General features: G+C 47.3%; 1 protein-coding gene across 4 annotated transcripts in view; it reads right to left on the bottom strand.

Annotated features, from left to right (window-relative positions):
* Positions 1-25,000, bottom strand: part of LOC119450602 (uncharacterized) — a 126,765-nt gene that overhangs the window by 36,307 nt on the left and 65,458 nt on the right. The window contains exons 1-2 of one of the 4 annotated variants that reach the window (XM_049666017.1): positions 4,864-5,012; positions 1,221-1,360 (exon numbers count right to left, since the gene is read on the bottom strand). The exons of the other annotated variants lie outside the window; for them this stretch is intronic. Coding sequence (XP_049521974.1) covers positions 1,221-1,360; positions 4,864-4,941 — 218 coding nt within the window. The 5' untranslated portion in view covers positions 4,942-5,012. Of the gene's footprint in view, positions 1-1,220; positions 1,361-4,863; positions 5,013-25,000 lie in introns of those variants that run through there. 4 annotated transcript variants of the gene reach the window in all.

Genomic DNA, 25,000 nt, shown 5'->3' with positions numbered 1-25,000 from the left:
ACATGAAACCATGACAAAAATCTTGCGCATGCTGAGTTTCCCAGCAGACATTAGCGAAGCTCTTAAGAATTGAATACAGACTATACGAGGATGCAACCAATAGTAGTATGTCAGCAGTGACGTACTTATGATTTTTTTCATGATTGAGCTATCAATAAATAGAGCAGATCAACAAACGTCTATAATTGCTGAAATGAGAGCGCGACTTTTGATAGAAAGGTAATAATTGTGCTTTAAAACACCCGATTTAGTTGTTTTGAATCTCCTTTGCGTCGCGTAATTATTTTTTTCACGGTATAAAGCAAACGCGCGAAATATGAAAATAACCGCATGATTACGCATCCGATCACCAAGGCACCACCGGTACCGGGCGTTACACGGAAGAATTAACACTGTCCAATGTCTAGCTCGGGGGCCACGTGAAAGTGGCGAAGCATCGGTAATTGCGTTGGTCAGTGCGAGCGGCCTTTTCTGCGTGAAGCGCGAAGCCATCGGAGTGCGCGCCAGAGTACAAAGGCATTGAGAGCCTGAAGCGCAATGGTTCTCGGTTGAATGAGCTACCGCGTCTATGGCGTACGAGTAAACTTTTGCTACTACCAAGCCACGGATTAAGAGTGATAACGCCAGAAAAGAAGAGTACGAAGAGGGACACAACTTATACGGCGGTGCTCTGGTCAACATGTATAGAAGGCTAGTGAAGGACATCTGTTACTTCCGCCCTTTGACTTGGGGAATTTTTGCGGACGAGGTTCCTGCCCACCTTCGGATCAGGATACAATGCCCGGAGAATGTAACGATTCTTTTTATTTGCTTTTCCATTTCCCTCTTCATATTGCACCGAGCAGCACTCCATCTACGTTATGACCATGTTCGGGCGTTCGGTGGCTCATAAGAAAGGTAATGAATCCAGTAGAAGGAGTCGCTGTATTATAGTACCGGTCTTGGTTTCTGCCTTCACATGCTGGCGTTTTCCGAACAATGACAATCATGGTTGTTTTAGAAAAAACTAATTTTTACTAGTTCTGATAGCGATCAGGAACACTGAAGTTTGTTGACGGCGTGACAACTGTGGCATGGCACCTAACGGTGTTGTTGGATTTTATTATCCCAGTAAAATGAGACGGTGCGATTGTATATCGATGTCGGTGGACCCGCATTCAAAAATGTTAAGAAAGTATACATGGCCGTACTTATTAATGCTGGTAGAGAAGTATACTTACATTTGATCACCAGCCTTGTAGCCTTGCAGAAATTTGTAGTTTGTTTCATTCAGGTCGATTTTTTGGGTGTAGACGCAGGTATGGCCCGACATATTATAAGTCCGCATCTTTAGCCAAGTCGTCTCAGTAGTGTTCAATCCCTAGGAGAAAGTATTCATAATTCGGCATTTCAATAAAAAAGCTGTTAGTTTCTCATGTGCTTTTGTTGACTCCTGAAAACTCCTGAAGACAACTTTGGTTGCCGGTAGGCTATAATCGGAAAGCTTATGGGCTTCTTAAAACAGCTGTTATTGGTGCCACAACGCTTAAGTGATGCGAACAAGGTAGAACCACAAGGACGGGCGCTACTTTGAACTGACTGTTATTTCCAGAAGTGACATACCAGGTGTTTCAGCAAACACTTCCAAAACTTTTTAAATGTTGCCTGTGGCCGATAGCACAATTCTAGTTCATGAGCTGGTCTACTTGAAGAATCGAAAGCTGGTCTGTTCGAAGGCATCGCCATGAAGCGATGTAGCCATACGAGGCGTGTTGACAATCCACGGCACTGACGCAGTGGGAATCTGCTCGGTTTAACTTGCCGTTGTTGTTGACATTTGTCTCGCGGAGCTTGCTAGCTGACCGTACTGCGGTGGGCGGTCTTGGAGGCGGCGGCTGCTTCGAAGGCTTTCTGCCGCCCCTGAAGTAATGGCGTTGTTAGCTTCTGGCTCAGTTCCAGTGGGCATAGGACGTTGATTTACCCAGCGCCTCCACCAGTTTGCCGCAAGAGGAAACGACAAAGCACTCAGATCGGAGTGAACGGCTGTCAACTATTTCGAAGCAGTAACCACTAACTTCTTCGCCCTAGTCGTTTAGTCGTAAATAATGAATTTTTAAGTTTTATGGAATTTTTAAAAATCACCTGTGGCAGATAGCATATTATTGTCCTTGAGCTAGAATATTAGAAGTGACGGATAATACGAGAAACCAAAACACCTAATCAAATAATTAACAAAACAAAGCTAATTGACTTCGTAACTAATTTCTTTACGGCACGTAGTACAATTTAGGAATTGTAGCCGGTGAGTTCATTTGGAATTAATTTCCAGAGTGACGCCATTTCGGAGATATGCGCCATCAAACTCTCCGTAATAATGCACTTTTGTTCCACTTACCTTTCAACAGAAAACTCTTTATAAAATGAAGCACCAAAGTAACTGGAACGGAAGTTTCGGGATAATGCTTCCCAAATTACGCGACGAAATATACATCATCCCATATTTTAGGACGTATTATCCCGAAACTGGTGTCATCTTGGAAATTCATTTAGGGGAATACGTCTGGCAAGCTCACCAGCTACAATTCGTAAATTGCAACCTGTGCCATAACGTAAATAATTAAGATGTTAATTAGTGAATATTTGGTAATTGCGTGAATAAGTGTTTCCATTCCTCGTGCTAGTAATATCCGCCTCTACGCATAATCCAGCTCCAGGACAAGAGTTATTGCTATCTGCCACAGGCGACCTTCAAAAATTCCATAAAGCTTAAAAAGAATTAAGCCAGTTCCACGCTTATATATATATATATATATATATATATACCATGGAAGAAGCAGACAATAGAGAAGGCGTTCGAACGCCCTGCTCTACTTCTGCACTTATTCGCCCTCTCTTCCTTTCGGCTTGCCCGCGCGAACTTGTGCACTTCATTCTTTTTCTTTACACTCGGCCGTGATGCAAGTTTTCGGCGTGGTTTGCAAACATACAGCGTAGCATGGGGAGTCGACAGGTCCAGGCAGCGAGGTTGTTGTTGGTTTCGAAAGCACGCGAGGTGAACCTGTACATAAACAGCGGCCAACCGCACAGACAAGCAGTGCGCCGCTATGCTCAGTCATCGCGTCCATTTTCTCAGCATTGTCACTGACGGATTAAGGCTCGCCCGTGTGCTCGAATCAGCTGACCTCGGCGAACTACCGACTGCTGCTGAGTGCTCCTTGTCGGAAGGTTCAGCAGAGGGCAATACCCGGCAAAGAGCCGCGACATCGATCAGGGACGAAGTTCCGGCTATGTTCAGTGCCTGAAGTGCAGATGCGAGCTTTTCCGTGCTTGAAACAAGGGATGGCTGTGTCAACACCACAACTTGTGGTCTCTCGCGTGTCTGATACAGAGACTTGGGCTGCACGGTCAATTCTTCGGCAATGATGACTTCAACCGCGTTGGCGTCTTGCCGCGAGATCGCACTTCACTTAACCTGAAGACTGTTGGGGCGAAGGCCCGCGCATTCGAACAATGAGTATTGCGAAATGTGGAAGTCTTGTGTAGTGACATCAGTAGTGTTTCATCAGCACTCCTAGAATTTTTTGAAGACTGTAGTAACTTTCTCGGGTCTGGAAGACCCTTCAATCACTCAGACTTTGCATCGTGCAAAAGGGGCACGCAGACTGATATGTCTTACGGCGTTGCCATCACAAGACGACGTTTTAAGCATTACCATCACGCGTTCGCTTGCACTCTAGCTAACTCAACCAGCCCTGTTTGTCCCCGGGGAAAATGTCCCAGCACTGCGCGACAAAGCCAAAGAAAGCAGTCGCAGGGCACCTGAACTCGCGCGTTAACCGCGCAGGACTGATGTTTACCTGCAGCTGCTCCTTGCATATAAATAAACCCTTAACTTCATATCGCTATCTCATCTTTCTATTCCCTTTTTCCCGTACCCCAGAGTAGGGTAGCCTACCAGACGCATTTATGGTTAACATCCCTGCCTTCTCTCTTTCTCTCCTCCTTCTCCTTAATTTCACAGCTACACACACACACACACACACACACACACACACATATATATATATATATATATATATATATATATATATAGTAACATAGCCTTTACACCACTCTAAAGTAATAATTGAATATCATGCAGTCTTATACTAGCAGGTGTGTGTGCACACACACCTGCTAGTATAAGACCGCATGATATTCAATGATTACTTTAGAGTGGTGTAAAGGCTATGTTACTATACGCCTCAGGGTTAGAGAGGAAAAATACGATAGGCTTATACTGCATCGAGAGTTTACAGTATGGTCGGCGCTGCGAAAGGGAATAGGCGCCACACTGCGTCGGGGTTACCTGGGTTAGTATTGAAGTAAGAAATTTGAATACCTTGGTGTGTTACTTGAATAAACTTGCATTCGCAGTACATTACAAGAAAAAATCCTAATCAGGTATCTCGGCGCTACTCTCGAATTTGGTGGTACGGCAGCCCAATCACCTATTTGTTCGTTCTGTTAAGATTTTTTACTGTGTATTTGTCTTATGTGGTCGGTGTTTCTGTTACTACGCCACTGATACGGGAACATGCCCGGCCTGACGAACTTGCTCCGACAATGTAATCTTCAAACATTTCACAAAACCTAATAAAGCGCCGTCATGGTCATTTAGTTAGGAAGATTGTCATCGAAAGGAAACGGGCCGCCAAAAAAGCCCTGTCGATCATATTAGAACATACCCGTTAGTCATAGTGCTCAGCCTATCAGCATTTAGGCGAATTTGGAATTGCGTGACAACCGCAAATGACAGCATCAACTATTTTTCTCACTTTAATTTATGAGCTAATATAAGAGGAATCACTACGTGACCACACTATGAAAGAGAAATTCGCTCACTTCAAGAAGGTCCGTAAGGTTGAGAGCTTGTGTGCCGATGAAAAGCCCAACAAGGACGAGAAACCGAAAGTGGCGCATGATGCTCTTGAGAACCTGTGCTGGGCTTCCTGTAATCGGTCTGATACCAGAACATGAAGGAACGAGGAGCTTTTATACAAGGTACGAAAGCTCACAACAGAATTTTCTGTTTGTTTTTTAAAAATTTCGCGACTATGTTTTGACGTCAATTTCGTGAAAGGAGCAGCTGACGCACTTATTTTAATTAAACGCAGTCATTTCAGAGCGGTCACAAAAGTGTTAACGCGCAGTTCCCTACGTCATTCTGATAAAAAAAATACTAGAGTAGCATATATTATCGCAAAGCCGTCTTTACCTCCTTGCGAAAGGTCACCCATCTTGTAAGCGAAGGCTTTCGAATAAACGCGGCTCCTATTTTTCAAAGATTGATAAATAATTTTCTTCATGTGTGTGAACGACTTGCCGTTAACTATGACTAACGCAAAGAAAAAAAAAAGAAAGCTTAAGTGATAGCTCTACCGTAGAGCGAAGGGCTTCGACGAATACCGCTCTCTCCCAAAGTTTGAGGCATGGAGGAAGGAAAAATATAGGAGGGAGCCTACCGCAACGCGATTGACGGCGAGTGTGGTGGCCCAACACGTGGCGAAAACGTCACAGCTCGGAGGATACGTCAGAGCGCGCGGTAGGTTTTAGTACTCCGGGTTGATTTTTTTTTTGTTTTTTTCATTACCCATTCGAAACTGTTACGTTTGGCCGAGTTGAGATTCAAGCCGGGAGAAGAATACGCCGGGAGAAGAAAGAACGTGCTTTTAATACGGCATGCTTGCCGAAAGTTGGTGTACAAAAAGAAGCCGCCAACGGCGTGATCCGCAGTCCTTTATAAAGGAACGCCGTGATCAAAGGGCGAGGGAAAACATCAGCGCACATGCGCGAAACAGATTATCGTCCGGAACAGATGAGCCAGACTTGGTCGCCGGCTGATAAGCGGTGCGCGAACGCAACAAAACCATTTGAAACTCTTAAAATAAACAAAAACAAAACAAAGCAAAAAAAAAAACCAAAACCAGGAAAAATCTCTTTCCTTCCTGCATGTGAGCAGCTGCCGGCCGAGGGCACACCGAATAAGAACTACCGGTAACCAAACGTCTGGGCAATTCTCGATTCTCCGTGATCTCGACGCAAGAGTTCACGTGTTGGGCCGCCACTGCTGGCTACACGAAGCGTTCGCTTGCCAAGGCTGGCTGCGTGACGTAACGCTCCCTCAAATATTTTCCTCCCTACGTTGTTTGAGGACTGAGGTTCTATGACATTGTTACTCTGGCATTACGCACAAGAAGCCCGGCGGACTTGTGAGAAGGTGTGGAGCAGTTACTTCTGGCTGAAAATGTTTTGGCAAGTAATAAAATACGTAACAACCTATCCTGACTGCCAGCCGAGACACCCGCCGCGGTGGCTTAGCGACCATGGTGTTGCGCTGCGAAGCACGAGGTCGCGGGACAAAATCCCGCAGCCCTCCCCCCATCTTACGGCGCGCCTCATAATCAAATAGTGGTTTTAGCACGTAAAACCCCAGAATTCATGTATTCTGCCTCACGACAAAGCCCCGACTCGGAAAAACGCATCGGATTTCAACATCTTATTCCTCCCATGGGGCAGCCATTTGAGCAACTCGAAATTAATTTTCTGAGGCGATTGGTGAAAAGCACATGTATGGTGGACTGCCACACCAAATGGGCAGCAGAATTTGCGTTCCCTCAGTTATAAGTCCTCAAAACAGGGGCCCACTGGCATTATTTTGCTTTTATTGTTGCACGAGCGCGAGCCGAGTTTGCCCATTGACATAATACTTCAACTTTAACGTGGCAAGGAGGAATTCTACTCATATGGAGTGGCACGCTGGCTTTGAAAAGACCGATAGCTTTTAGAGAAATGCGAGAGGGGCCAGCAAACAAAAAATTGCAGGGTCTCTTACGTTGTCCCTAAGGCGACTTGAAGACGAAAGCCCAAGTGCCGATGCATTAAAAAACAACACGTGACGTACCTCTTTTTTTTTTGCTTAGTCATCTACTTTATTCGCTTAGTCATTGCAAGTTCATCCACTTATTATTTTTTTTGCTGAGTCATCCACTTTAATCGCTGAGTCATCCCTCTAAACGCGCTGATACATAACCTTAATTCGCTTGAATTTGTCCTAATTCGCGCTGATTCCTTTAATTCGCGTTGTCATCCTCAATTCAGTTAATAATTTATCTTAATTCGCTTGATTACTATTAATTCTCCTTGGTTGCTCTTAGTTCACCTTGATTCCTCTTAATTCGCTTAGTCTTCCACTCATGTCACGCTTTGGCCCGCTCCTTAATTTAACTGCCTATAACTCGCCCGTATGATTCCGTGTCAACGACACGCTTTTCACTCAAGGACGTTGAAGGTCGACTGAACGATCGATGTGGCATATAAAGCCTATCGCCTTAAAAACAAACAAACAAAAAAAAAATCGCGCGACTCTGGAGGGGGCGCTGCAATATTTCGCCCAGAGGAATTGGTTTATCTCTCACTGCAGCAGAATCAAAATGGACATTGTGAATGTAACGCGGTACAAGGTGCCGCACACGGCCATGTAACCACGAAGACGCGGACGATGACAGTGATGGAGAGCACGAGCGTTACTCGCGCGTTGACAGCCCAGTGCCGTAGAGTAGGGGAACTGCTTCGCCAAAGTTAACTTTCAGCTAGTGATGCCGAGGCACACTCTGATCCGCGTGCAATCTTCAAGGGCGTCTACTCCGATACCGAACCGAACGGCCCCTAGGCCAGCCACCGTGATACTGAGGTTTATTAGACAGCAAGTGATATCGACAGAGCTGGGTACTCGGCGCTCTACATATGTGACTGTGTGGTGTTGAATTTGCATCCCAGAGCTTAAATTTCACACTGGAATGTGTGCACTTCAATGCTGGTTTACTGTGTAGCTGTATGTGCTTGCCTGCGTATTGTTATCTTACGTCCTGTTTTAATTCGAGCATCTGCAGTACGGACTTTGCTTTAAGCGCTAGTTGTAGTGAAGCGTGCGTAAAATATTGTTTGTTTGATTTATTCGCATATTTTGCACATTTTATTTATTTTATCTTTTCCTGGAGGTGTTAGAGGGTGCTATGTCATTTCGATAGTCTTTTATAGACTTCTATAGTTTTTATTTCTAATTGAATGCGCAAATAAAATTCCACCACCTGCCGCTTAGTAAGAATGGCAACACTTCCATTTTCGTAAAGGGGAGGTATCGCATATCTGTCAGTGACACTTTCTTTTTTCTTACTTTCTTTTTCGAGATGTATTTCCTTGCACCAGCATTATTTACAACTATAAAATACGTACCCACATCTGTGATACGCTGGTATTGTTGTTTTTCGGGGTGGTCCGGATTCGTCTTTACAGAGGCATAGACGTTATTGTTAAGGGAACAAACGGATTTATTAGTCTAGGTTCAGTGGCATTAGCTCGAAATTACTGCTATCGTTCATGCCTGGGTGTGCACTGATGGACCATCGTCCCCGGTGTCCCGTACCCATGATTAATGTAGTTGTATAGCACGCCACGGGATGTCGGTAGCTGTGCATAGGAGCTGCACAGTAGTACATAAAATCCTGTAATGTTGATGGCGCACTTTTTGATGAATATTTGATGTGGAACCTTTCTCCCCCTCCGCTCTGAAATGTCTTTGATCCTGGGGGTATGAGAAATAAATAAAAATCAAAAAATGTCACCCATTTGAAGACAATACTGATTCTTGGTCCATATTCAAGTTACACAGTGCGTGGATACAACACGAATGTAAGACACAGGACCCCAATACACGCGTTGTGGATAAGCGTCAGGTACCAATTGATGTAGTTTATTGTGGATGTTACGTTCACATGCCGCAATAAATCAAGCAGGTGCATTGTAAAATACAATGCACATGGTACATTTGTAGATTACAATATCTACCATAAGAGACTGGGGTAAAACTTCATTAGTGAATTTTTGTAAAATATTGAATTATGTGTTTTGATTTCTTGTGCAAGCAATATCCACCTCTTTGAGTAGACTAGCTCAAGGACTAGAATTGTGCTGTCTGCCACAAGTAATTTCTAAAATTGGTTATTGTCTTCACAGGAAACACCCACTATATCCGCGGTGGCGTAGTGCCACTCGGTTAGAGACAAACGGAGCAAAGCGTGTTCTCGTCCGTAACACTGTAGTACCTAGGCAAAAGCACATTCAGAAGCAAGCTTACTAAGGAAAATGTCCCCAGATTTCTCTGATAGCACGGACCGCCCAGCAAAGGACCGACCTCCGGCGGGTACGCCATGATTAAGACTTTTCCCTGGGGGACTTCGTTACCTGGCAGTAGGCATAAATGCAACCCTGTAGAACGCCATCATTACTGCTTAGCACTGAGGGACTTCGGTACCAGCAATGCTTTTAAAGCAAAGCTCTTCCTTCGACTTGTGTGCTGCTGCTGCTGCTGCTGTTTACTTGCACGCCGCGTTGGGGAGAAGGGGGGGGGGGGGGGGGGTAGGGTTCAGAGCTTGTATATACATGGCCAGGTCCGTGGCCGAGAGAAAAGTTGACGCGGGAAACTCATTTGAACCTTTCCATCGCGTGGCATGTGCACAATGCCTTCTGTAGTTCCCTGGGTGTCGGAAGATTAGCCTCTTGACAGCTGCAATTATCCGTGACCCCCATCAAACGCGTGCAGAAACTGCAGTGGTTATTTTTCGACAAACGTGCAATGCCAGATTGGACGTTGTTTGTGCGGTCCTTAACTTGTTCTCGAGCTTCTTTGTTAACCTTCAAGTTTCTGCCCCATATGTTAGCACCAGTAGAATGCAATGATTGTACACTTTTCTTTTTAACGACAGTGGTAAGCTCCCAGTCAGGATTTGGCAATGCCTGCCGTATGCACTCCAACCCAATTTTATTTTTCTGTAAATTTCTTTCTCGTGATCAGGGTCCCCTGTGAGTAATTGACCTAGATAAACGTATTCCTTTACAGACTCTAGAGGCTGACTGGCGATCCAGAATTCTTGTTCCCTTGTCTGAGGATGATTATCTTTGTTTTCTGCATATTCATCTTCAACCCAATTTTTACACTTTCTCGATTAAGGTCCTCAATCATTTGCTGCAATTCGTCTCCATTGTTGCTGAATAGGATGGTGTAATTTTTTTTTTGGTTGTCTGTAGGCGGTCGTGGAGATGCGACAGAAAGCTGGCGATACAAAGAGCGCGTGCTTTGAAGATTTGCGCTTGGCAGGAACAGCCCTCCTCTTTTCCCGCCACTCTGCCATCATTGGGCAGCTGCGTGAGACTGCTCCGGCGGGAGAGGAGCATGGTGGTAGCGGTCAATGCTGGTGCTGTAGCCGCTGGAAACACATGCATGCGCAGGAATCGGATTGTATAAATACCCTACTGGGCTACCTGCCACAGATGTTATGGTCCCCAAGTCTTTCATTCCCCAAGTATTTCCGCCCAGAAACTTGAAAAGCTAGGAGATTGCTGTCAGACGCTGTTTCAAGTAGGTCACGTGCGGGCTCCATCAGAGTTTTCTATCAATGATTAAAGCAAGAAATCTGTGAGTCTTCTCATAAGAAATTATCTGGCCATTTATAGAGATGGCGTAGGGTGTCATTGGTTTGCGATTGAATGCCACCAGTGCACATTTGTCCGACGATATTTCAAGACCTTGGTGGCGGAGGTATATAGCTGTCAGTGTAGCAGCTTTTTGAAGTCTTGCACGTATCTGAGGACGTGTCACACCTGAAGTCATATATTCTTATGTCGTCTGCGTACATCTATATCTTGATCGCCGCTGGCACATGTTCAACGAGACCAACAAGCGCGAGCTTAAATAGGGTAGGGCTTAGTACTCCGCCTTCAGGGACACCTCGGTAGGTGTAGTGTCGTACGGTTTGACCATCGCCTGTACACACAAAACACGATTTCATAAAAAGGTAATAAGAAATTCACTGAAAAACTTGACCACCTAAGCCAACCATGTCAAGAGCATCAAGGATAGCCTCGTGAGATACGTTATGGTATGCCCCCTTGACATCCAATAACAAGGCTGCACATAATCACGTATAGTGGTGGATTAGCATTTTGAATATCAACCAAGATTTGCCATAGAGCTAAGATTAGTCACCAGTCATTATCTGCTGAAAGCGAGATTCTAGCATTGGACATAATGCTACCTAGATGCGCCCCATTTTCGATAGTCAATGCTTATTTCCCTACAGGAGTTCTCAATACAGGTTCTCTCGATGCAGCGGTTGCAGCATGCAGGAACGATTTAATCATGGCTGGTGATTTTAATTCTCACCACGTATCATACGGTTATCGGTCCGAGTGGTAAACGATAGTCAGATTGGACTTCATCACATAATCTTAATAGTAATTGAACAACCCCAACTTATTTATCCCGCTAATCGCGTTCAGTGTTAGACCTAACTTTATCCAGTTCGGGTTGTGTCATTTTATCCTAGTCTGCTATCACCTCGGCCACAAATAGCGACCATCTTTGAATAATTTTTGAAATCACGCGCCGAATTAATTTGGTCGAAAACTATGTCCGCACCTGTGTTAATTATAGTAAATTTCAAGATTCACTCGATCAGATAAAAACAAAACAAAAAACAGGTTGACCTAAATGACGTAGTTAAGGCAGTTAATTTGTGTCAAGTGATAAGTGACAGTTATAAATATCTAGGTTCAGTATGCAGTCAACTAAAGGTGGTACTTATATACCATGGTGGAATCCGGGCTGTGAACGGGAATATAGAAGAAAAGCAGCCTGGAGAAAATTACTGTATAATCAATGTCCGCGTAATAGGAATGACTATAACTTTGTTGCAGCAACATTCAGGCAAACAGTTGCCAAAGAGAAAGAAAATTATAAAACCAAACATTGCAGTTACCTATCGCAGTCTCGTAATAAAAAAGCCCTATTTAGGTTTCTACGGTCTAAAAAGATTATTTCAGCACCAATAACTGTAGAATCTGTTAGCGTATCAACCACTGAATTGGTATAGTCACTATAGGAGTTTGCAAAAGGCTTAGAGGGTCGATTCACATCACTTCTTCCCTATAATTTAACGTTGCCTGAACCAGATAACGATGTCATAGCAGTCACATTAGCAGAATTAATGATAGTGGTAAAGACGCTGCCAGCTTCAGCCTCAGGTCCTCATGGAATAACAACAGCAATGATATAAATATTCTTCGAATTGTCTCGTCAGGTTTTGCCTTATTTTGTAAATTTCTCGCTTAAGAATGCACGGTTTCATCCAGATTGGAACGTTGCCAAAGTAATTCCGCTTCTCAAACAGCCGGGCAATGGATATGCAATAGACAACATTAGACCTATTTCTCTGACCTCAAGTCTCGTAATGTTAATCGACAGAGTTCTGTACGGTCACATCGAAAGTTGGATAGGTGAGAAATGATAATAAAAGATTGCCAAATATGATTAAGGCCCGGCTGCTCAATTTGGTGTGCTCATGTTAACTTGGAGAGTCAAATTCAACTCGCTCGCCGCAACAACCAGTACGTGGCCTTAGTGACATAAGACATTGCGAAGGCGTATGACAGTGTCGACAATAGCACCTTAATCAACAAACTCGAAAGAGTGAATCTCCCACAGTATACAGCTGCATGATTTGAAAATTTTCTAAATGGACGCACATTTTATTGCTATAAAAACGGTGTTTCTTCTCCCAGTTACAAACAGACAAGGGGCGTTCCTCAAGGTGCAGTACTTCCCCCGTATTATTTAATATTTCACTAAATCACATCCCAACACAGCATGACGTACATGTATGCGTATACGCTGATGATATCACATTTTTCTCGATATAAAATGATATACATAGCCTATATAAAAAAACAATGTTTTGTTAGCCGATGAAATGGGATTACAAACATGCACATTCCAGGATAGGTCATTAGACGAGGTGACACATGAGTAAGATTCTACTAATTCAACAGATACGTTCGTCATCATCATGAGTCTATTTATGTCCATTGCAGGGCGAAGCCCTCTCCCTGTGATCTCTAAGTACCCCTGTCTTGCGCTAGCTGATTCCAACTTGCGCCAGCAAGTTTCCTAACGTCATCACCCCACCTAGTTTTCTGCCGTCTTCGAGTGCGCTTGCCTTCTCTTGCTATTCATTGTGCAACTCTAATGGTCCACCGGTTATCCATCCTACGCATTACATGGACTGCCCAGCTCCATTTTCCCCACTTAATGTCTATTAGAATATCGGCTGTCTCCGTTTGTTCTCTGATCCACACCGCTCTCTTGCTGTCTCTTAACGTTAGGCCTAACATTTTTCGTTCCATTGCTCTTTGTGTGGTCCTTAACTTGTTCTCGAGCTTCTTTGTTAACCTCCAAGTTTCTGCCCCATATGTTAGCACCGGTAGAATGCAATGATTGTGCACTTTTCTTTTCAACAGCAGTGGTAAGCTTCCAGTCAGAATTCGGCAATGCCTGCCGTATGCACTCCAACACAATTTTATTCTTCTGTAAATTTCTTTCTCGTGATCAGGGTCCCCTGTGAATAATTGACCTAGATAAACGTATTCCTTTACAGACTCTAGAGGCTGACTGGCGATCCTGAATTCTTGTTCCCTTGCCAGGCTATTGAAGATTATCTTTGTCTTCTGCGTATTCATCTTCAACCCAATTCTTACACTTTCTCGGTTAAGGTCCTCAATCATTTGCTGTAATTCGTCTCCATTGTTGCTGAATAGGACAATGTCATCTGCAAACCGAAGGTTGCTGAGATATTCGCCGTTGATCCTCACTCCTAAGCCTTCCCAGTCTAAGAGCTTGAATACTTCTTCTAAGCATGCAGTGAATAGCATTGGAGAGATTGTGTCTCCTTGCCTGACCCCTTCCTTGATAGGTAACTTTCTACTTTTCTTGTGGAGAACCAAGGTAGCTGTGGAATCCTTGTAGATGTTGATACATCTGATAAAACTACCTTGAGTGGACCCCATGGCTGCTTCGCATACTACTCAGGGTTCCCCTACGGGAAGATGGTGTAATATTTTTTTGGTTGGCTCTAGGCGGTCGTGGAGATGCGAGAGAAAGCTGGCGATACAAAGAGCGCGTGCTCTGAAGTTTTGCGCTTGGCAGGAACAGCCCTCCTCTTTTCCCGCCACTCTGCCATCATTGGGCAGCTGCGTGAGACGGCTCCGGCGGGAGAGGAGCATGGTGGTAGCTGTCAACGCTGGTGCTGTAGCCGCTGGAAACACATGCAGGCGCGGAATCGTATTGTATAAAGACCTTACTGGGCTACCGCCACAGATGTTATGGTCAGCGGCTCTATTCTCTACGGAATAACGCAATTAAAGTACAAGCGCTACCTCAGCGTCCTTAGTTTAACCAATATAAGCCATCAAGCCCACCACACCCTCAATAAAGCAAATACCTTCGTTAAAGCGTAAGACTATTCACGATATTGATAATTATCGTCGATGGTTTCTACAATGTTTTTTTCTCCTGAGTTAACATTCCTCGCCTTGATTCTGGAGTCCTTTGAAACCTTTCCAAACACTTTCGCGCCATTGTTTTTTTATCTATAGCACATGGCTGTGTTTTGCTGCATGCCGCGTTGTTGTTCTTGTTTCAAAGAGCAGGGGACGGAGGAGAGGTATTCGCCGTCAAAAAAGAAAAAAAAAAGAAAAAAAGAAAAAGCAGTTGATCGGCAGAAGGGATGGAATCCTGGGGCGCGATCTTGTACGCGTTCCAAAATGGAACGGAGGCGTTCCGTTCCATCGAGCCGCACACGATTGGCCAATTTCAACCGCGACGTTCAAATTGACCAATCGTGTGTGGCTCGATGGAACGGAACGCCTCCGTTCCATTTTGGAACGCGTACAAGATCGCGCCCCTGCTCTACCTAGAACGAATGCAGCGCTGCAGCGGTACCGTGCGACTGACGCTCGTTTGATGTCAGTCAGGAAAAGACGATAACGTTTTTGCGAACTGGGCCGCGATGTTGTAGCGATGCCTTATGACTTATTTTAGAATAGTCTTATCCACCGCTCACGGCCGGCTGATCCCGTTGATAACGCGAGCGGACCGTCGCTCTTACCACTGACAAAGCGCGATAAACGCGAAAAGGCATTATTACTTTAAAGTCATCGCTACAAAATACCGGCCCTGCTTCCTCTTATAATGGGATTCGCGAAGAGACTTGAAGCCACCGACGTCGAGTATGCTCGCACACAGGTCATCTTTCCGATGGATACTCATGGAAACATGAAAATGTTCGCAAAGATTTCATAAACGTCAGTGCTCGATACGAGTTCTTCTTCTATCATATCCATCTCTGTCAGCCGCCTGAAAGGCCGAACTACGCGTACGCGTGCCGACGCACGAAAACTCGTGCCTACGCGCCTCACGCATGCGGAGATAGTGCAGAATTCCGATCGTTCTGCACCATCTGTGCATGCGTGAGGCTCGTGGGCGCAAGCTTTCGCGCGCCGGCACGCGTACGTGTAACTCATAGCACCATTGAAACATACAAAAATAAAAAGGTGCAAAATGTAAGAAAAACATAAAGGGTTAATGGACCTGTTTCCTATTGAGCTATGCGCATGCGCGTACCCTCACCCCAACTGCATTCCACGCCACGCCACCATTATCGCAGGGCAGGTGCGCGAAGTGAGTGCGTGAACCCTTGCATGATCCGCGGCAATTCCCTGAGCTTGAGGAGCTGAGGAGGAGGAGGAACAAACTTCTATTTAAACCAGCAGTTTAGCTGGCTGGGCCTAGGCCTCCCACGTGGGGACAGGGAGGTCTTGCCTCTTCGCCGCCTCGCAGGCTTGCTGGGTAGCCCAGAGTTGGTCGTCGAGTTGGGAGCTGCGCAGGGCGGCGTGCCATCTCGACGAGAGGGTCACGGTATTATTTGTCGGATATTGGTTTTTACATTCCCATAGCATGTGGGGAAGCGATGCTGCCTCAGTCTTACAGACCTTGCAAATGTTACTAGGGTAGGTGTCCGGGTAGATCCTGTGGTAACGTGTTAGTGAGGGGTACGTGTTTGTCTGTAACAGGCGAAGGGTGGTTGCCTGTGCTCTGTTTAGCTTGTGATGAGGGATGGGGAAGGTTCTTCTGTTGAGATAGAATGATTTCGTGAGGTCGTTGTAGCTGGTGAGGCGATCGCGTTCCGCGGGTGGACCTGCGCTGTCTCCGGCACGGTTGACAAGGCCTCGTGCTACGGAGTGAGCGACCTCGTTGAGGTTGGTGAGGTGCGGATGTACGTCGCCAGCGTGCGCTGGGAACCAGACGAGAGTGATTTGCTTCTCAAGTGAGTGAGGGGCTTGGTTTAGGATGCGTAGCGCTTGTTTTTAAATACGACCTTTGATGTAATTGCTGACTGCCGTGCGGGAATCGCTCACGATGGTATGGCAGTCCGGATCAAGGGTGGCCAGGGTGATGGCCACTTCCTCGGCCGTCTCGGCGTTTTGGGTTACGATGCTGGCGGCATGTTTGAGCGAGCCGCTTACTGTGGTAGCCGCGGCGAAGCGGTGCCCGTCTTGATATTCAGCTGCGTCGACGAAGGAGACGCCCGTGGTGTCGCCATAGGCTTTAATGAGGGAGGCAGCCCTTGCCTTCCGACGTTCTTTATTGTAGTCTGGATGCATGTTTTTGGGAATAGGGTCGGCATGTAGCCAAGTCTGTACGTCGCGTGGAATTGGGTATTTGTCTCCATGTTGACGGTGGTAGGTGATGCCGAGTTTAGTTAGAATGTGCCGGCCCGTTTCTGTGAGGGTGAGACGCTCCAAATGAGACCGACGCTGTGCTTCGATTAATTCGTCTAGGGTGTTATGGAGTCCTAATTGGAGTAGAAATTCAGTGCTGGTGTTGTTTGGCAGTCCTAAGGCTAGCTTGTAGGCGCCGCGTATAATGATGTCCAATTTAGTCTTTTCTGCTTTGTACCAATTATGGAAGGCGGCGACGTATGTGATGTGACAGATGACGAACGACTGAACAAGGCGAATGACGCTTTCTTCCTTCATGCTCTGTCGCCGGTTGGTCACCCGTTTCAGCAGCCGCGATGTATTGGCCGTCTGTCGGAGGATCTTGGATATAGCCGTTGAATTTGCGCCGTTGGCTTCGATGGTCATGCCGAGAACCCGGATAGTGGAGACCACGGGTATGGTTCCACCATCCCTCATGTGGAGTTGGATTTCCTCGTAGCGGCGTTTATGCGTAGATCGTAGTGGTGGGCGTCCACGGAGCGTGGGGCGGTATAAGAGGAGCTCTGACTTGTCGGGGGAACATCGGAGTCCCGTGCCTTCGAGATAATTTTCGACGGCATCAATGGCGTCTTGCAGAACGGTTTCAATTTGTCCATCGCTGCCCGTAGTGGTCCAGATGGTAATGTCGTCGGTATAGATGGTGTGTTCTATGCCGTCGAGCTTTTGTAGTTCCTGTGCTAATCCGAGCATGACCAAATTGAACAGCATTGGGGAAATGACAGAGCCTTGTGGGGTTCCCGCGCATCCGAGAGTGAATTTCTCCGATTGAATATCTCCAACCGAGAGGAACGCCCTTCGGTTGGATAGAAAGTTTCGTACGTAGTTGTAGGTGCGCTCGCCGAGGTTTAGTAGGGAGATGCGTTCGAGGATAGTAGAGTGCGCGACACTATCGAAGGCGCGCTCGATATCGAGGCCCAAGATCGCCTTCGTGTGTCGGGATTTGTCGTCGAGGATTTGATGCTTGAGTTGGAGCATGGCGTCCTGGGCTGAGAGATGAGCTCTAAAGCCGATGATTGAGTACGGGTATGCGGACGTATCCTCGAGGTGAAAGTTTATGCGGGTAAGGAGTGCATGCTCCATAACCTTGCCGACGCACGAGGTTAACGAGATGGGGCGGAGATTGGCAAGGCTAGATGGCTTGCCAGGTTTTGGAATCAAAATTACCTTGGCCGTTCTCCATGATGAGGGAATGGACCCTTGCCGCCAGCAGTCGTTTATGTACTCGGTGAGCTGTTCCACCGAGGGGTCGTCTAGGTTTCTCAGAGCTTTGTTGGTGACGCCGTCCGGACCTGGGGCTGAACGGCTGTTCAATTTGCGCAGAGCAGCGTGTACCTCGGCCACGCTGAAGGCCTCATCGAGGGCTGAGTTCGAGGACCCCGTGTACGGGCCGTGAGGCTTTGCTGGCCCGGAGGGGATGTACTTTTGGCATAAGGTATTTGTGACGTGGTCCTGGCCGTGCGCATTAGTTTCTGTGAATAGGAGTTTGGTAAGACGATCTTGCTGTTATGAATGGGTGCTGGTATTGTCGAGAAGATGTTTTAGGATTTTCCACGAGCGGGAGTGGTGGAGTTGCCCGTCTAGAGAATTGCAAAGCTCCGCCCATTGCTGTTGATTAAGGACTCGGCAGTGTTCTTTTATATTCTCGTTAAGTAGTGCAACCTTTTTCCTGAGTCGTTTGTTGAGTCGTTGACCCTTCCACCGAGAGAGGATGGACGTTTTGGCTTCAATGAGGTGGGCAAGCCGACTATCCATACGTTCAGTCGGGGCATCGGTTTTGATAGTGCGAGTAGCCAATTGGGTATCTGATAAAAGGTCGCGCGACCAAGATTCTATATCGGTGATCGGGGTGTCTGTAGTTTCTGCTGTGCGATGTTTGCGGAAGGCGTCCCAGTGCACCCACGTGAACTCCCTCGTTCTCGTAGATACAGCTGTGAGGTGCGGGAGAGTAATTTCAATGATCGAATGATCGCTGCCGAGGTCGTATTCAGTATTGCGCCATTGAGCGTTCACTACATTTTTGGTGAACGTGAGGTCGGGCGTCGTGTCTCGCGCAGTGGAGGTGCCGAGGCGTGTGGGGAACGTCGGGTCTGTGATGACTGTGAAGCCGAGATCGTGGGAGTCTTGCCAAAGGTTACGGCCCGCAGCGGTGCAGTGTTTGTAGCCCCAACCTGTGTGCGGCAGGTTGAAGTCGCCGCCGATGACGAGGGGGCTGCTGCCTGCGGCGTTCAGGGCCTTTTTAAAGAGCGTTAGAAAGCGACTGTGGCGTAGGGACGGGGCGTTGAGGAGCTGAACAATAATATTAATCGCGTTCTGGGCGAGGATATTGGTTAAAGGAAACACTTAGCAGTTAGTGGGAAAGACTGCAAGCACTTTTGTCGATGAAAACGACTCCGTGAACTAACGCTCGAGCGATAGGTGCAGCGTTTGCGACGAATCTCATGCCGGGCACTTGCTGTACTGTCGATTGCACAAACCGGCGTGGAATGGTGAACGTATTGTACCGGAGTGGAGCGCACTGTCAAGTAAAAAAAATACCTCATGTTATCAGTGAGTTATCACGCGATTCTTGCTGAGTGAGGGAAGCCTGCGTTCTGATAACAGCATGACACTAGCGCTGTGATTATTGCACTGCTCACCCTACGACTGACTCGAAAGCCAGGGCGATGTTTTAATCTACGGGTATGTTTACCGCGCGGATTTCACCATTGGCTGAAGAAAGCATTACCGTATGCAGACGGAAATAGCTGTACGGTTACGTGGGGCCAAACGAAAAAGAAGAATCTCGCCACACAGCCGATTAAAATGCATCCTGCGAGGCCAAAGCGACGCACATTCGGTGTCGCATTATACAAGTTCGCGAGTCTTACTTTTTGCAGACAAATGAAGCTTTACGCGCCTGACAAAACAGCGTGTTGCGTCCACTTACCTTCTACTTAGCCCCCATACTCTGTTGCGTCCGCTTAGTCCCCAGTACCATGCCATATATGATACATATCTCGAGATAAAACAACACTTGCCCTGCAGTACACTCGCAGTACATGTGCAGAAGTTTTGCACGTTGCTTTTTCACCATAGTGAGCTGCTTGCATGCCCGCTCTTGAGGGAAAGCACGTACGTGCATAGCACGTACGTGCATGCGTATGTTTACCGCCTCCTTCAATTCGAGCCACTCCGAACGACGGTCGAGTTTATCCTGAAGAAAGTCCTACCGCGGCGCATTTGACGATCACACATGCCTTCGCTAGTTGAATCAAAGTACTGACCAAGCTGTTGAAGAATAAAGGCTGGTGCATCTCTCAAATCTTGGTTACAAACGGCCTGCACGTCGCATCAGCATGTCGCCGTCGCGTCGGTAAATGTAAAATGTGTTATTGCTACGCGTGAGCTAATACGCGCGCGCTAGAGCAGGACGATGAGAAGCTACTTCAACACAAGCGACAGAACGAAAAAAAAGGCAGGGACGGCTGTGGCGAGAGACTGCTTGGTCAAACGCTGCCATGCTCAGCGTAGAGGCGTGAAGTGGCGGGAGCGTATGTGTCTTGCGCTTCAAATTTAGTTCAAGTGGCGGCCGCTAGAGGGGACCGCTTACTGGAAAAAGGTTCGGTTAATTGTGGAGAACTTCAGCGAAGAAAGTGTAGTTAGTAATTTCTCGCAGGCTGCTGCTGCTAGAAAAAATGTTCTCGCGCTCACAACTTAATTGCTAAAGTAAAATTTTTGAGTTCGAGCTTGATTTATTTACTCTATTTACTATTTACGTTGCATGTTACAGCAACAGATGTGATAGGAAGACGCCTAAATATGATGGGTAATCTTCTTTTAACCTCATGCAGCACTCGGCAGCACCTTTACATTTTCATTCATTTTTGTATTTATCAGCAGCGGAGGTAGCAGGCTTCCACCTCGCTGTCGACCTACTCGCGGAGGAGCTGGCTGTGACCCCGGCAGGCATCTTCTGCGACTCCAAGGCGGCCCTTCAATGCCTGCAAAGACAGGATATGGCAAGCCTGGATATCGCCTTAGCCTCGACCAGGCTAACGGCACTCCAAGAGGCGGGTAGCTCGGTGTCCCTGCACTGGCTGCCAGCCCATGTGGGGATCCCTGGGAATGAGGAGGCCGGTGCCCTTGCAAAGAGTGCCGACTACTCCGCGGTCCCTCTCAGCCTTGCAGTGACAACTAGACTTCACAAAGCCCAGGCTGCGACGACATCTCCTGGCTTGTCACCGGGTGTCGCTTGGGCGCCCTCCACGGCCACTGCCGCAGCATGGCCTCGCTCGCAGGAAGACTTCGCTCTTGCTGCACCCGAGGGCCGGCTGCTGCTCGACAGGGGCACGACGTTGCCGGCTTGGTCTCGCCGCTTCACCGTACTGCGGCTCCTGTGGTGAGCCTGAAACAACGCGACACATACTCCTGGCCTGCCCGGCGGCGACTTTCCAGTTGCTAGAAGATACAGCGGGGGCGTGGCACTGCGGGTGACGTGACTTCCGCTTAACACGTGTTGTCATGGTAATCGTGGAGCTCCTAGGCGCTTAGGGACATAATCGCTTAGGGACTTTTGAGGCACTGGTCTGGCGTGGCGGCTGCTAGCTACTGAGCGCGGCTTTCTTTCTCTTCGGGACCGCGCGAAGCGACCTTGCCGAGCGCAGCTCGTACGTGCGTAGGGAGCGAATCGTTTAGGGCGCGTTTAATGTCGGGCGGTGTCTGGGCCACGCCGGCCGCGCTTTATTATTGTAGTGTTTGTTCTAGTGGCGGAAATCCTTGCAGTAGTGGTGGTGTGGCATGACGGCTTTTGATCTCGGTGAACTGTGGTGGTGTAAACAAGCGGATTTACAGGGTGCGAGAGAGAAACGATGATATTCCTAAATAAAGGCATCACTGTTTTGCTGATCCAAATATAATCTCACTATCAGGGAGGGAGCAGTCTACCTGACTGGAGCAGTATTTTTTTATTTGGGGTGTTGCTACACTGCGCTCCGCAACACCCCAACGACCGCCGCGTCGCGTCGGCGCCCGGCACTGCGGCTTCCGCCACAGCACCGGGGTTCAAACGCGAGCAGTATCGGCTTGTTTACACCACCACAGTTCACTGAGATCAAAAGCCGTCATGCCACACCCCCACTACTGCAAGGATTTCCGCCACTAGAACAAACGCTACAATAATAAAGTGCGACCGGCGTGGGCCAGCCACCACCAGACATTCAACGCGCCCTAAACGATTGGCTTGCACGTAGGAGCTGCGCTCGGAAAGGTCGCTGCGCCCGGTCCCGGAGATAAGAGAGCCACTCTCAGCGGAGACCAGTGCCTCAAAAGTCCCTAAACGATTATGTCCCTAGGCACCTAGGAGCTCCACGATTGCCATGACAACACGTGTTAAGCGGAAGTCTCCGCTGTACCTTCTAGCAATTGTAAAGTCGCTGCCCGGCGTACCTCGAACATCGAGGCCGGCTTCTTCAGGAGTTCCACCGCCTGGGCTTTCCTGCCACCAGAGAGAAGGACAGCTTTTCTCCTCCTACTGCAACCACATTCTGGTGCTACTTAGTGTCGTCAAATTTCTCGACTCGACGGGGCTCTCGGCGAGACTGTAGCGTCCCTTCAGCAATTGGTACACCGCGCCCTTCCCAGGTCTGCCAAACCATGCGGTCCTCCCTTGGCTGCCCATGACTGAACTGCCGCCGACTTTCAAGGCCTCCCACCCCGGCTGGCCCCACTGAGGTTCTGCCCTCCGGTTTGCTTCGCCCCCGCCATGGCGACATCTTCCCCCTCTCCTCCCCTGTCTTCTTTTCCCCCACACTCCCCCTCCCCGCTGGCCCTGAGCAGTGCTCCCTCGTGGGTAGAAGAAGTTGGTGCCAACCTTTCCCTTCTTCATAAAGAACAACTTCTCTCTCTTTCTCAAGGCCACCATTCCTTTAATAAAGCAAATCCCTTCCTTAAAGCATAGGGCTATTCACCACATCGTCAACTATCATCTGTGGTTTTTACAGAAATTTTATTTTTCATGGATTCCTCGCCTTCATGCTGACGTCCTTTGACACCTTTACAAACACTTTCGAACTATGTCAGCCGATCTTTACCACACTGCTATCCTTGGCTGCAAGTCACGTTCTTGTAGTTGTTGCAAAGAGCAGTGAACGAAGGATCGAGAGGTACTTGTCGCGAAGACAAAAAATAAAATAAATATAAAAGAACACGATAAAAGAAAACGCCTTGTATAAGCAGTTGAATGGCAGAAGGGATGAAGTCCTGCTCTGCCTAGATAGAAGGGAGCGCTACAGCTGTACCGTGTGACTGACGCTCGTTTGATGTAAGTCAGGAAAAGACGATAACATTTTTGAATTATCTTTCTTGTTTTTATTAAAAGAATTCGCGAAGAGACTTGAAGACATCGATTTCGAGTAGGAGTATACTCTGACACAGGTCAGCTTTCCGTTGGAAACTCATGGAAACATGACGTACGTTGGGTTGCTTTCGTGAAGATTTCATAGACGTCAATGCCCTAAACGAGTTCTTATTCTAACATACCTTTCTCATTCAGCCGCCTTAACTAATACCATCACTGAAACACACAAATAAAAAGGTGCATAGTGTAAGGAAAAGATCACGGGCCAACTGTCAGAACTTCAGCCACGTGCGAAAGTGCGGTTAGTGATTTCTTGGTACGCTGCTAGAAATGTTATTATCGCACGCATTACTTAACTGCTAAATTAAAAAAATGTCAGTTTAAGCGACGTTTAATTACTATGAAGTATGTAGCGCGTTTAACAAATGTTGCATGTTACCGTAGCAGATGTGATAGAAAGAAGCCTAAACATGACGCCTACACATTTTTTTTGCATCTTTTATGCAGCACTCAGCAGTGCCATTAGGTTTTTATTCTTTTTTACAGCGTCTTTTTTACGGCTATTGGGCTCATTCCAATAGACGTTTCGGATCGCGATGGTGTACGCTGCCTCCGCCTCCGCTGTTGGGGAGCGTAATCGCTATTCGCCGGAAATGGTAAAAAAGTACTCGGTTTCAGCCGGGATCGAACCCGCGCCCTGCTGCGGGGGAGCCAGATACTCTACCACTGAGCCATGCAAGCGCTTGGTATCAGGCAGCGGAAAATTCCCCTATCAACGCAGGCGCAGACGATCCGAGCCTCCGCGAGTAGGGTGGCGCCATCTAGTTAAGGTGCCTGCAAACGCAGCGTGCGCAGGCGCGTACGACGAGCATGCCATTCAGACGAGGCGTGCAATAAAAAAATACACGATCCCCAGCATCCGCCGTAATGGTGGCGCCATCTAGTTAAAGTGCATGCAAACGCAGCGTGCGCAGGCGCAGACGACGAGATGTGTGCCACGTATTCTGGATACCTCTTCAGTACATGTTATGGCGTCTCCTCGCAAGGTACGAACCGTTGCTGAAGAAGCAAATCGTAGAGCTACGTGCGAGGCTACAACCAGGCATCATCGGGCTCATCAGACTGCTGTGCAGAGAGCATTACAAGCCGCAGCTTACCGTCGACGCCGGGCGGACAGTTTAGATCGTTCTCGTCAAAATGAGGCGAAGAAACTTGGTCGCTAAGACCCTGGTGTGCGTCGTACCGAAATTGGAGTATACTCTTGAGCCACTCCACCAGCTTACGCTCTGACTGTGCTGCATGTGCCGAGCAGGCCTGTGACTATTTATATTGCATTGCAAATAGTTGGATACTCAAGGTGAATTTCCGTCATCGTTGTTAGCGTTATCGTTGCCGTAATGTTTCATATAAAGGATAAGTTCGATAAGATAATGGCCGCGCACCATATGCGGTAGGTGTGGGTGAAAGCATGTGAGGGTAAGCGGAGAAGGAAGGTTGTTTGATCTTACGCGCAAGGGAACAAGGTACGGAGAAAGTTCGCCGTCTTCCATCGCGCGCAAGATAGCAGGTGGGGGGGCGTCTACTCCGGCCGCGGTTGCGTATCAATCAATCAATCAATCAATCAATTTATTTGGCATTCATTACAGCATCTGCACATAACAAATGCGAGGACAAGAACAAAAAGCTGCTAAGTAGCAGCTTGACAAGGTTCTTGCCCCTATCCTTGGCAGCCAAAAACAGAAACACATATAAATACATCACATAAGTACAGAAGCTTTCGTTTTAATGTATACCAATTTGGTATAACTAAAGTAAATACAAGACCAGAATATTAGAGTGCAAAGAAAAAATATACATAAAACAATTATGTCAGTTACGAAATACGCACATAGTGGTAACAAAAGGCATTGCCTCACAACAAAATAGAAACAACGTGATAATTTTGCACGAAGAAAGCAGCAAAAGTACAAAATTACT

This window comes from Dermacentor silvarum, chromosome 4 (genome assembly GCF_013339745.2).
Source record: "Dermacentor silvarum isolate Dsil-2018 chromosome 4, BIME_Dsil_1.4, whole genome shotgun sequence".
Lineage (NCBI taxonomy): Eukaryota > Metazoa > Arthropoda > Arachnida > Ixodida > Ixodidae > Dermacentor > Dermacentor silvarum.
This window is presented reverse-complemented; position numbering and strand designations above follow the sequence as displayed.